Source organism: Tiliqua scincoides, chromosome 2, assembly GCF_035046505.1.
Source record: "Tiliqua scincoides isolate rTilSci1 chromosome 2, rTilSci1.hap2, whole genome shotgun sequence".
Taxonomy (NCBI): Eukaryota; Metazoa; Chordata; class Lepidosauria; order Squamata; family Scincidae; genus Tiliqua; species Tiliqua scincoides.
In genome coordinates this window covers 204,813,831-204,827,638 of record NC_089822.1, presented here as the reverse complement: position 1 = coordinate 204,827,638, position 13,808 = coordinate 204,813,831, and the positions used below count along the sequence as shown (strand labels likewise).

General features: G+C 44.7%; 2 protein-coding genes across 3 annotated transcripts in view; one reads left to right on the top strand and one right to left on the bottom strand.

The window, feature by feature from the left end:
* MST1 (macrophage stimulating 1) overlaps positions 1-3,695 on the top strand; it is a 46,452-nt gene extending 42,757 nt beyond the window's left edge. The window contains exons 17-19 of the mRNA XM_066612955.1: positions 1,634-1,740; positions 2,082-2,221; positions 3,534-3,695. Coding sequence (XP_066469052.1) covers positions 1,634-1,740; positions 2,082-2,221; positions 3,534-3,695 — 409 coding nt within the window. The remainder of the gene's footprint in view (positions 1-1,633; positions 1,741-2,081; positions 2,222-3,533) is intronic.
* An 827-nt stretch (positions 3,696-4,522) lies between these two features.
* LOC136640595 (acylamino-acid-releasing enzyme-like) overlaps positions 4,523-13,808 on the bottom strand; it is an 82,686-nt gene continuing 73,400 nt past the window's right edge. Inside the window, exons 21-22 of one of the 2 annotated variants that reach the window (XM_066615778.1) lie at positions 7,027-7,165; positions 4,523-4,847 (exon numbers count right to left, since the gene is read on the bottom strand). In XM_066615778.1, coding sequence (XP_066471875.1) covers positions 4,836-4,847; positions 7,027-7,165 — 151 coding nt within the window. In that variant the 3' untranslated portion in view covers positions 4,523-4,835. Of the gene's footprint in view, positions 4,848-7,026; positions 7,166-13,808 lie in introns of those variants that run through there. The other variant, XM_066615779.1, reaches the window with a different exon arrangement.

The following is a 13,808-nucleotide window of genomic DNA, read 5'->3' as shown; positions in this document are numbered from 1 at the left end:
CTCCCAACGGCATTGCTAAGGGGGTGCAGGGGATGGTAATTGCACTGGGGTAATTGCACTGCACAAGCTTTAGGGGGACAACTTTTCTCAGCGTGTGGTTGGTCTGTGGAACTCCTGGGGTGACGGCATCTGGCCTGGATGCCTTTAAAAGGGGATTGGAAATGTTTCTGGAGGAAAAATCCATTATGGGGTACAAGCCATGATGTGTATGCGCAACCTCCTGACTTTAGAAATGGGCTATGTCAGAAGGCCAGATGCAAGGGAGGGCACCAGGATGAGGTCTCTTGTTATCTGGTGTGCTCCCTGGGGCATTTGGTGGGGCCGCTTTGAGATACAGGAGGCTGAACTAGATGGGCCTATGGCCCGATCCAGTGGGGCTGTTCTTATGTTCTTATGTTAACAAGCTGAGTCGGACACTAGTGGCCAAAGTTATGAAAACTTTGGCATGTATGAATAATGCCATCATGTTATATATCATTGGAAAGATAATGGGATGCAGTGGAACTTGCAGAATGTGGAGGGCTCAGGAAGTACCACCTCAGCCCATGGCATGGTATGCATGTGGCATGGTTAGAGGTGGTTGAAAACAGTTTTATTTTTTGCGCATTCAGTGTTTTCCAGAGTTAAAAGTGCAGAAAATGGTGTTATGTGTTTTTATGCCAAGGGTCTGTTTTTATAAATTATAATAGTTTTAGAAGTGCACTAGGTAGGTAATATAAGTGATATAGTGTCAGCCATATGCATGTAGAGGTGTTAGAGAGTGGTTTTATTTTTTCCCAAATTTCTTTTTTTTTTTTTTGCTCTACAAAATGAGAAGTGCAGAAAGCAGAGTTATATGTTTTTATTTCATTATCACCGAAAAAACATACCTCTTGGCATGCCATGCCATAAGCCATCTCAGGGGAACGTAACCTGCAAGGGTGTCTAAGGGTGGTATAGTGCTGCAGAGGCATTTGATGGATAGGAAGGAATAAGTGCAATGTGATAGAGGATTGCAAAATTAAGCATCATGTAGAAAAGTTGATAGAAAGAAGGGTTCTTCTCTCATATTACTCTAGGGCAGCAGCCTCCAAACTGGAGACTGCTGTGTGCCGAAAATGGCTTCCCCAGTGTGACTGAGGCACACTATTCCGCCAGGGAGCTGCTAATCTCCTGTTCCAGTCTCCCCCAAACTGTGTGCCTCCCAGCCAAGTCTGCCTGGAACTCTGGGTGCACAGCCTGCTGGGGTGACACTACAAGGAAGCGGCTGGCTGGAACACAGTTTGGGGGAGATTGGGACAGGAGATTCGCAGTTCCCCTGCAAAACAGTTTGCCTTGGTCACACGGGGGAGGAGTTAGCATGTGCGCCGGATCCAGCCCTCGGGCCGCAGTCTGACCTGTCCTGCTCTATGGAGTCATCTAAAGAAATTGATGGTTGGTGATTCAGGACAGACAAAAGGGAGTAGTTTGTCACTGTAGTGCCCTGGCTATGGGCTTGCAGGTTTTTTGAATGCCAAGGAAATAACATGACAGATGCAAAGTTTACTTATGAGAAGTTATTTATTCTAACTGCCCCCAAGTTCTGGAATGGGCAGCCATGAAGTGACACACAGAGTTGTGGATGTTAGTTATGACCTTTTCTCTCTCTTTGCAGACCAGCAGTTCTGAACAAGCGTGTGGCACTGATCTGTCTCCCACCTGAGCGTTACATTGTGCCTGAGAACACTGAGTGTGAGATTGCAGGTTGGGGGGACACCAGAGGTATGAAACCACCCATGAAAAGGTGAAGGGGAGGACTGCTGGGAGAAAGACTATTGTCTGGCACTCCACCTTCCAATTACCAAGCTGCACAGTATTGGCTGCTCTGTAGTGACTCTCTTGTACTCACTTTCCTTACTAAGGACTAGAACTACATAATAACTCTCTCTTCTACAGGTTTTTTTTTCCACAGTTGAAACTTTCTCCACTAATTCATCTGCTGCTTCAGAGGTTGCAGGGTCTGTCATTCTGTGATATGGCCCAGCTTCAGCAGATATCATCAAGCCATCTTGTGTGATTTGGTGTTACTAGATCCTGAGCTTCTGATTCTGCCCCCTACGCAGGTACTGGTAATGACAGCGTACTCAATGTGGCCACACTGCGAGTCCGAAGCAATCATGTTTGCAACAGGGAACTTCGGGGCCGTTTGAAGGACAGTGAATTGTGCACAGCACCCCTGCTTGCAGGTGTGGGTGCCTGTGAGGTGAGTAGGGCAGGAACTAAGGGACTGAAATGAACAGTTTTGAGTGAAATGATACCAAGGCTCGTGAGGTGAGAAAGGGAGAAGGCTTTACAAATGGGCTGTTGTCGCTAAGCTAGAAGGTGCTCGAATAGCATCACTGGTGTCTATTTGTTTTTAATAAATATAAATAGCAACCACACAAGGCCCTGATATTAATCAGGACAGCAGTGCAGGGGATGTTGGCTTTCACCTTTTGCCCCTACCGGTCCCCTCTGTGACTCCTATTTGTTGCAGGAGCCAATGGGGATGTTTCTTCCAGGGCAAATAGCACCTATATTGGAGGGCGGTTCTGATCCTGATCAGAACCATGGGAGAAGAAAGCAATAAAGGCCATCCCACACTGCAGGCCCAATCTGAATTGGGACCCTGTGTGACTACATTTGAAAAGAATAGAAACACAAGCCTCAATGTTACTAGTTTGGCTGGCTGGGGTCAGAAGTTGGCTAGGTTAGGTAATACTCAAGGGCCCATATCCACTGGTGGTAATGGGAGCTACCAGACAAGACTGAACCCTTGTGAAAAATGGCACTGACAGCAACACCCAATGCATCATGTGCCCCTAGCAACCTGGCACTAGCGCTGCAGTTTGGCCATTAGTGGGGAGAGGACAACTGAAAGTCAAAGAGGTGTCTGAAGAAGGAATGGAGGGAGGACTGAGGTATGCCTAGAACAATGAGCATCAGAAAATAATCCTTTGTGGCCCAAACTACATATATGATGTAACTGCAAGCACTTCAGGGCCGTTTTCTCTTGTACATGGAGCCAACACTGGGACTGGGACATGTGAGTGTCTGAATGCACATTCATGTAATATATTGCTCCACAAGGGTGCCATTTGGATCCCTCCCATGGCTGCTATTTTACTGGGGTGGGAGCTTCCATTGTCATGGGAGCTTTTTCCTTTGTGAAAATACTGGCGCGTATGAATGTGCCCTTGACTTGCCCTTGCAGAGGTTGAAGTGTTACAATGGCCTGACCTGGTCCCAGTCTGGATCGTGCCCCTTGCATGTGGTACTTACAAACTAAAATAGCCTAGGTTTGCTTGTAATAATCTTGCTAACCACACATCTTGTCTGGCTCTGAGAAAGAGCTGGGGGCAGTAATGACAAATAAAGAATCTCATAAGTGGGATGAGGAAATGGAAGACGTATGTCTAAACAAATTTGGGAGGAATAAGAAAAACTACCCAAAGTGCCCTAAGGTGTGCTGGGAGCTTGAGCCTTTCAACCCAAGACCCACTGTATCGGAACTCAGCCTGATTTTTACCCTGCAGGGTGACTTTGGAGGCCCCTTGGCTTGCCTGACTCATGACTGCTGGGTGCTAGAAGGTGTGATCACTCCTTCCCGTGTGTGTGCTCGCAAGGACGAACCTGCTACATTTGTCCGTGTTTCCTTCTACGTTGACTGGATAAACAAAGTGATGAAGTTGAGCTAAGTGTGTTAGAGACTGCCTTCTATTAAAACAGCTCTTGGTTTATGGTTGATGTGACAATTTCTGTGTTTTTGTATTTACTGTGGTCAGTGCTCAAGTTCAGCTAAGAGTGAAAATGACTGTAACATTTTGAGTGGTAGAGGCTCTTTGATAGCACCCTTGTCGCCCTATACATTTTCTTTTTCCAGCTCTGGAGATTTTCAGTATGAACTGTGGAAAGCTGATTTTCAAATCTTGTATTGTGTTATGACTTCAGGGGTGTCTATTGGCTAACATGTAAGGCATCATCGCTACATCTTCCTTCCCCAAATTGACTTTTAAAAAATCAATGAGATTTTTAAAAAATTGTTTTGAGGTAAAGGATGAACATATAAAAACATCTCTATGTATGCCCCAAACATAACTCTATATAGAATGGTCATTAAATTAGTCAGACAGACAAAAGATTGGGCAAGATTTGTGAATCTAGCATTCAGTCTGATAAAGTGTTATCCGTGTATAAAGGAAACTGTGGAAGACCTGAAGGATCAGGGGCCATTGTTCCATTCTGTTGTTTCTGCTAGGGCCAAACAGACAGTCATATTACTGTCTTAGCAAGGGAGCTTTAGCTATTTTTGCTTACTCCCCTTAGCAGCCCTTATTTCAGGTAAAGGAAAATGCTCATCTCAGTTTGGGGAAAGAAAGGATTTTTGGAAAAGTAGAGTTCCAGGATGGGGGCAACAGATATAGATGCCGCTTTCATTTGCTCAATTAGATTTTAATACACAAACTTTTTCTTTGTAAGTTGAAGCTGTTTATTGCAATAAAATTGGAGAACTCCAATGGTCAATGGTAAATGCAAAACAAATTTGTATATAAAAATAAATCAAGTTATTACAGAATAGAATGAGTTCAGTCTCTTGAAAATCTATCATTTTTATTTAAATGTGTACATAACTGATTACATTTGTCATGCACACATTTTCCCATACATTATCAATCCAATCTCTTATATGAGGGATCTTTGTCTTCTGTCACTGACTGGTATTTTATTATCACTATAACTATGATGAAACAGAGCATGGATCCATTTGTAGTAGGATAGCCATCTTTTTTCCAGGATAGTTTCAACCTTCCTCCAGAACTTTTTTCCCCAATGAAGGTCTACCACATATGCTAAAGGGGGTAAAAATCTCCTTTTAATGTCTAACATTTTCAACAATTAGGAAATTATGATTTTATTCATCTGGAGTCAAAATTTCATCCCATTTCATCATATTTTTCCCCACTTATTCATCATTTACATTCTAGTAAAATTGTATGCATTTTAGATAAGAAATGCTTCTCTTCGAAGTATCTTTTTCCAAGCATGTTAGATTTCTTAATTGGATATTTACTCCTTTAAGGAATATTTAAGATCTTTGAAAATATTCAAAACAGAGAAGCTTCTTTAGTGTAGATTTAGCTTCAGAATACAATAAAACTGTAATTTTTTTCACAGCTTTGTTAGTAAGTTCCCCAAATTTTCTTTCCAGAAAGTTTGCTATCAGACCTTATAGCCACATCTTTTATTCACAAATATTGTTTTGTATGCTAGTTTATATACTGGAGAATTTAAGAAGTATTGTCAGTCATAGGTCAAAGATCTTTAATATATCTCAAAGAGCAGACTCAAAAGAGACAGGCCAAAAATTATTTTGACAAGAGAGCTGCATGATTTAAAACGCCCATCGTTTGACTAGAGTTGTGATCGTAACCACACATGCTACAGAATAACAGCTGAAATTGGATTGTTTACATCTGGAATTCTGTACTGTCCTAATCAAGAATCAGAATGGTTCTATTTTAAAACATAAGTACTTATTTCAAAATTTTTTGTAGAGGATGCAATAGGAAGAGAGTTTCAAAAGTGCAGAATAAGAAAATCAATTTCACAGGAAATTCACATAGGCCAAAAGTTTACATTGTTCATTTTAAAGAAATGAAGAACTGACTACTATAGATTTCTCATTTTATTAAATAAATTTTATTAAATAAAAATATTTATTTGGTCTCTTGGGATTTTTTTTAAGTGTTTCAAAGCACGAGGCCAGCTTCAGTAGGTGGCCCTACCTAGGCATATACCAGAGCCCATGAGCCCCAGAATGCTGTAGCAACACCATCTTCTCTTGGGACTGCTGCAGGACTTTCAGTGCCTCAAAAGTTTACTTCTGAACATTCTCACATTCAGAGTGTGGAGCCCTGCATTCCCACACAGCGTCCCAGGATGACGCTAGATTTTCATACAAAAAGGCTGAAAGTTCCACCTCAGACATTGGGATTCCTCAGGGCCCCCTGAAAGCACTGGTCTGTGGAGTGGGGAGGCAGGTTTTGACCAAACCTTCTCACTCCTTTCCTGAGGCCAGTGCAGCTGCTAGCTAGGTTGCCAGCAACTGCAACATGAGGGTGCTAAGAAGAAGAGACCCACCCTCCAGCACCAAGCCCATCTGGCAGGACAGAAAAGGAGGAGCCCTGCAGCAAAGGAGTATGTGGAAGTGTGTGAACATGCATGCAAGGGCACCACATTGATTCTTGCTCCTGTGGGCTGCTGGATCCTAGCTCTATTCCTGCCCTGGAATCTGGCAAGTACCCAGGAAAATCTTCTTTATGGGTGGCCCTGCTTGGGCTACAATTTTCTCCACACCAGGGCGGCAAGTTCAGAAATAGATGGAGCACTATACTGAATTTGCTAGCTTAGTGTCCAAGGATGGCAGTAATATTCCAAGGAAGGGTGAGTACCAAACAGGAAGTAAATACTTTCTTACTGGAGAAGAATGGAAGAACAATGCTGGTTTTGGTATATTACTCATTCTCGACTCTGTTCACACAGTAGCTTCAAGTTATAATTCCACTGTCAGGCAGGTACTCAGCAGCCAACCTGGTACCTCTCTGGTAACTTGTTCTTGGAAGGGGGCCTTGTGACATACCACTGTGGCTAGGTTTCTTTTAAGCGTAATTAATTGCATACTAGAAGAAAGGGAATTTCTGTCAGGCTCTGAGGATCAGGGTCCTCCAGTACTCTTCATGCAGTAGAACAGCCATTTTCAACCACTGTGCTGTGGCACATTGGTGAGCCATAGGTGTGGCACAGGAATTTGGGGGAAGGTCATTTGTTAGTAGGGCCAATGGGATGTGAGCCCCCCCACTGGCAGCAAGGTGTGCCTTGGCAATTATCAAAAACCAGATGGTGTGTCTGGACAATTCAGCGCCTTGTCAGTGTGCCATGTGGTGAAAAAGGTTGAAAATTCTTGCAGTAGAAACACATCCCCAGAGCCAAGCCACTGCCTTTTTAACCTTTTAGAATCTAGACCACTACCTTTTCTGCTGGCTGCTGTCTTCCAGCAGCTGCTTCTGCAGAAAGGTACTGTATGATCCAGTGCGCACAGTTCATGAAGACATCTGCTTCCATCTCTACTCCACTTAGGGAATGATTCCCTTCAGGGTACCACAGCAATCTACAAAAGCAACAGTAAGAAAGCATCATCTACAGCTCAATCAGAGGGATGCAAACAGAAAATGGATACAGTTACCGCTGTGCTATATCAGTGATTTATGTTTGCGTTTAGCTCTCTGTAAACAAATTGCGCACTTTTAAGAAACAAAAAACTAACACAAGTCAATGACTAAGAATAGCATTTAAGCCTGTAAAATGTGAACTATTGCTGTTGGCACAGCAACAGCAGCCTTGAACACAAAATTTACTCGGAATCTTGTAGTCAATGAGGGCCTTTGGCTTATGAAACGGTTTGCAATGACAGCTCATGCCATTTTGCTGACTGAAGCATAAGAACATAAGAACAGCCCCACTGGATCAGGCCATAGGCCCATCTAGCCCAGCTTCCTGTATCCCACAGCGGCCCCACCAAATGCCCCAGGGAGCACACCAGATAACAAGAGACCTGCATCCTGGTGCCCTCCCTTGCACTGGAATTCTGACAGCCCATTTCTAAAATCAGGAGGTTGCACATACACATCATGGCTTGTAACTCGGAATGGATTTTTCCTCCAGAAACTTGTCCAATCCCCTTTTAAAGGCATCCTGGCCAGAGGCCGTCACCACATGCTGTGGCAAAGAGTTCCACAGACCAACCACACGCTGAGGAAAGAAATATTTTCTTTTGTCTGTCCTAACCCGCCCAACACTCACGTTTAGTGGATGTCCCCTGGTTCTGGTGTTATGTGAGAGTGTAAAGACCATCTCTCTATCCACTCTATCCTTCCCGTGTATAATTTTGTATGTCTCAATCATGTCCCCCCTCAGGTGTCTCTTTTCTAGACTGAAGACGCCCAAACGCTGTAGCCTTTCCTCATAAGGAAGGTGCCCCAGCCCAGTAATCATCTTAGTCACTCTCTTTTGCACCTTTTCCATTTCTACTATGTCTTTTTTGAGATGCGGCAACCAGAACTGGACGCAATACTCCAGGTGTGGCCTTACCATCCATTTGTACAACGGCATTATAATATTAGCCGTTTTGTTCTCAATACCTTTTCTAATGATCCCAAGCATAGAATTGGCCTTCTTCACTGCCGCCGCACACTGGGTCGACACTTTCATCGACCTGTCCACCACCATCCTAAGATCTCTCTCCTGATCTGTCACAGACAGCTCAGAACCCATTAGCCTATATGTGAAGTTTTGATTTTTTGCCCCAATGTGCATGACTTTACACTGACTTACATTGAAACGCATCTGCCATTTTGCTGCCCATTCTGTCAGTTTGGAGAGATCCTTCTGGAGCTCCTCACAATCACTTCTGGTCTTCACCACTCAGAAAAGTTTGGTGTCATCTGCAAACTTAGCCTCCTCACTGCTCACCCCTGTCTCCAGGTCATTTATGAAGAGGTTGAAAAGCACCGGTCCCAGGACAGATCCTTGGGAAACACCGCTTTTCACCTCTCTCCATTGTGAAAATTGCCCATTGACACCCACTCTCTGTTTCCTGGTCTTCAACCAGGTCTCAGTCCAGGAGAGGACCTGCCCTCTAATTCCCTGACTGGAGTTTTTTCAGTAACCTTTGGTGAGGGACCGTGTTGAACGCCTTCTGAAAGTCCAGATATATAATGTCCACGGGTTCTCCCGCATGCACATGCCTGTTGACCTTTTCAAAGAATTCTATAAGGTTTGTGAGGCAAGACTTACCCTTACAGAAGCCATGCTGATTCTCTCTCAGCAAGGCTTGTTCGTCTATTTGTTTTGAGATTTTATCTTTGATGAGGCATTCCGCCATCTTACCCGATATAGATATTAGGCTGACCAGCCTATAGTTTCCCGGGTCCCCCCTCCTTCCCTTTTTAAAAATTGCAGAGATAGCCTGTTCCTTCTTTCTCTATTAAAATCATACACCCAACTCCTTCCTTCAAATTTCTTAGGCTTTCTAATACAGTGGTTCTCACACATTTAGCATCGGGACCCACTTTTTAGAAAAAGAATCTTGTTGGACCCACCGGAAGTGATGTCATGACCGGAAGTGACATCATCAAGCAGGAAAATTTTTTAACAATCCTAGGCTGCAGTCCTACCTACACTTACCCAGGAGTAAGTCCTATTTACTGTCATTGTTAACAGCATATACATAGTAGTCTGTTAAAAGGACAGGTCTGTAACATTTCCCCAAATGCAGTCACATACCAGAGTAGCATCAAGTCTAATATATTAAAAGTAAAATATTGAAACAATGGGAACCCACCTGAAATTGGCTTGTGACCCACCTAGTGGATCCCGACCCACAGTTTGAGAAACACTGTTGTAATAGAAAAAGGAAGGAGGAGGAGGAAAAGCAGCACGATGCTGTTCTGCCTTCCTTCCTGTGCAGATCACTTCTAGGCTTTGATGATGCCCCTGACAACTGAAGCACAAGCTGCTATCTGAAGCCGCCACTTCAATCTGAGAGTTTGATGGTACTAAAAGTTTGTTACAAACATGCATCAGGGAGCCAAAAACTGTGTCCATAGAGCAGTCTGAGGAAGCAGAATGGCAGCATCCAGTTACTCTTCCTTTGCAGCAAATTACACTGGATGCAACTCAGAATATTTCTTTTGGTAAAACCTATCAATTAAGTGCAATTTAGTTCAGTACAGGCAGATCTCTGGGGCAAATTGGCTGGGTCAAATTGGCTATCAGGGCTCCAAAGTGCTGGCTATTGAAGTTGGTCCAGAAGTTGCAGTTAGTGCAGAATGTTGGTCACTGGTTGGAGCTTGCCATGCCACTGCTCTGGCAGCTACACTGGCTGTAACTTCAATCCAAGTCCAATTCAAAGTTTTGATGATGATTGTTAAAGCCCTAAATGGCATGAGAACAGGCTATTTTAAGATTGGCTCACTCCCACATAATCCTGCACATCTCCTACGATCATCAGAAAGGTCTCCGATTAGGATACCGCCACCATCTGAAGCCAAGGAGATGGTGACAAGGTGCAGGGCCTTTTCTGTTTTAGCACCATGGCTGTGGAATCAAGTTCTGAAAGATCTGAGGATGGCCTACTCTCTATATGGTTTCCAGTAGAATTTAAAGGCACATTTATTTCGCTTGGCCTTTCAGCAGGGAAGAAGTCACCTTGGGTCCCCTTGGGGAGAAAGGTGGGGTAAAAATAGTTAATAAATAAATACTCCTAAGGATCCTTTAATCAGCATGTAAGGTTTTACTCTGTGCTGTTTTTATAGTTTTATAGCTGTTTCTAGATTGTTTTATCTGCTCCTCTATCTTTTTAATTGTTTTTTATTTCATGTGTTTCTGCATTATTGATTGTTTTATTGTTATGCACTATTTTGAGCTTTAAAATGCAGTATATAACTCCTTTAACTACATAAATGTTATGGTAAACACTTGTGTATTCCCTTTTGAAACAAGGGGATGGGATAAGCAAATACCAACCAACAAAAAATGGTCTTCTGCAACATGGTGCTGTTTGTAAGTAGATATTATATTTGGAGGCCTTCCCCTAAGTATTCCTACCATTTGAGGTGAGGGAGATGGCAACTGAGACAGGACCTTCTTAGCAATGGTGTTTGTAGAATGACTCAAGCGGAGAGGTTTGCCTGCCAAGAATACTGATGGCCTTTTGCTACCAGAAACAGACATTTTAACTTCCTCAGGCTTTTAATGTTCTGACGGAATTTTTTTAAACTGCTCTTTCCACTGCTCAGTATTTATTATTTTACAATTGCCTTTGTATTCTGCTATGATGATGTTCATCCATTGTTTTCAAAGAAGACCTTGACATCTAATGGGTTGTGGACTGTCCACTGTGTGTCCGCAGGTGACTAATAAGGGTGATACAAGCACGGAATGTTCTGCCACATGTCGGGCAGACATGTGAAGGCACCACTGTAGCAGCATTGGCAGCTCTGGCTTTACGGAGTGCACGCTTCCCTTGTGCTATGGTTTCCTTCTGGCTTCAGATGTCTGACAGCCTTGGTGGATCAGCGTGCATCATGTTGATCGGTCTTGTGCCAGGATTTCCCAGGTGGGGGTGTCAATAGCCAGGGACTTGAGAGAGGCTTTCAGTGTGTCTTTATACCGCTTCTTTTGTCCCCCATGCGATCACTTTCCTTGAGACAGCTCACCATATAAGAGCTGTTAAGGGATGCGGTGGTCTGGCCTCCTTACAGCATGACCTGTCCAGTGTGTCTGGGCTTTCATCAGCAGGGTATGAACTGACGGCAGTCCTGCCCTGGAGAGGACTTCTGTATCTGGCACCCTGGCCTGCCACCGGATCCTCAGAAGTCTGCGGAGGCATGTTGTGTGGAAGTAGTTCAGTTGTCTAGCGTGCCTCCTGTATACAGTCCAAGTCTCACTGGCATACATCAGAGTAGTTAGCACAACTGCTCGGTAGACTTTAAGCTTTGTAGCAAGGCTTATTCCACGGCGATTCCACACGTTGGTCAGCAGTTTGCCGAATGCAGAACTTGCCTTGGCGATTCTGCAGTTGACCTCCATGTCAATTGTCACTGTGTGGGAGAGTGTGCTGCCAAGGTATGTAAATTGGTCCACTACTTGCAGCTTTTGTCCCTTCACTATGCTGGTGGGCTCTTGGTGACACAACCGGCATCAAGCAAGGGTGCGTGCTGGCAACGACCCTGTTCAGTATAATGTTTTCAGCCATGCTGTCAGACGCCTTTCAGAACAGTTCCTTGGGAGTCAGAGTAGTAGGAAGTACATACCTTATGTCAAACTATTTTGACAGCTGAAAGTCCCGCCCCTTTTTACTGGAAATCCCGCCCCCTAAGGGGGTTCAAGTGACCCCTCAAACAACTCCCCCCACTGCCCCCCACCACTGGGGAGGGTTTTTGGGGCACCCCGACATTTGGTTTGGCGGGAAAAGGAACCCCCCAAAAAGTGTGGGAAAGGGGTTCATGTGACCACTCAAACAACTCGCCCCGTTCCCCTCGACCGCTAGGGAAGGGTTTTGTAGCACCCCGACATTTGGTTTGGTGGGAAAAGGAGCCCCCCAATAAAGTGTGGGAAAGGGGTTCATGTGACCCCTCAAACAACTTCTCCCGTTCCCCTCGACCGCTAGAGAGGGGTTTTGTAGCACCCCGACATTTGGTTTGGCGGGAAAAGGAGCCCCCCAAAAAGTGTGGGAAAGGGGTTCATGTGACCCCTCAAACAACTTCTCCCGTTCCCCTCGACCACTAGAGAGGGGTTTTGTAGCACCCCGACATTTGGTTTGGTGGGAAAAGGAGCCCCCCAATAAAGTGTGGGAAAGGGGTTCATGTGACCCCTCAAACAACTTCTCCCGTTCCCCTCGACCACTAGAGAGGGGTTTTGTAGCACCCCGACATTTGGTTTGGCGGGAAAAGGAACCCGTCAATAAAAGTGTGGGAAAGGGGTTCATGTGACCACTCAAACAACTCGCCCCGTTCCCCTCGACCGCTAGGGAAGGGTTTTGTAGCACCCCGACATTTGGTTTGGTGGGAAAAGGAGCCCCCCAATGAAGTGTGGGAAAGGGGTTCATGTGACCCCTCAAACAACTTTCCCCGTTCCCCTCGACCGCTAGAGAGGGGTTTTGTAGCACCCCGACATTTGGTTTGGTGGGAAAAGGAGCCCCCCAATAAAGTGTGGGAAAGGGGTTCATGTGACCACTCAAACAACTTGCCCCATCGTCGCCGACCAATAGGCGCAGGTTTCATAGCTCTCAGACCACCGTGTGGAGCCAATGGGAAAAAAGGGGGAGTGGGAACAGGTCCGGACATGTCCTTGTATTTAAGGCACAGGTCCTTTGGGGGGGGGAGGGAGAAACCTGTTCAGCCTTTTGCTGTTGCTGCTGTTTCTGCCATGGCCTCCCCTCTGAAAAGCTCACCCGCTTCGCCTTCTGAGACCGAGACTCCCCAGTTGGAGTGCGAATCCCCTGCTAGGGAATTGACCAAGATGGAGAGCCCCGAAGAAGAGAAGGAGAAGGTGCTGCCTTCTGAGGGGGGGGGGAGACCCCGGTCAGACCCACTGATTCTCAAAGCCTACCACAGGCACCTATGAAGAAGAAGCAAAAATGTAGGCATTATGAGGATGACGTGTTACCGTTTCCATCTTTGAACCTGGTTTACCAATTTGCAATGGAAGAACCACCTGTACCTAGAGAACCTGAAGGAGAGGTAAATTATTGTGCTTGAGTGCATACGTGAGTGTGTTGCCTGAAATGTAAAAATCAAAAAAATACTTATTTGTGTTTTTTTTTTCTGTAGGCTATTCCAAAGAAGGACGCTTTCAAAACGTTACGAAACCTATGTCTGAAAGTAAACCACAGAATGTGGAACACCTTCTAAATGTCATCAATTGCCATGACCCAACTGAAATCTAACCATAAAGGTGTTCTCATGATTACATCATCTTATTCACTGACAGGTGAAGACAGCTCTGAAGTTCAAAGCAGCATTAAGTATAACTGGAAAATGGGTGTATAATATTCTGTTAAAATACTAAATGGCAAGGTGTTGTAAAGTAATAGCAGCAGCTAATAAATAATGTGTCCCCATCCAACATATTAAACTGTCTTATACTCAGTCAGACCATTAGTCCAGTATTGTCCACTGTGGCTTGCTTTGGCTTTCTAGGGTTTCAGTCCTCAGGGTTCTCAGTCCTGACTGGTATGGACAGGGATGAAC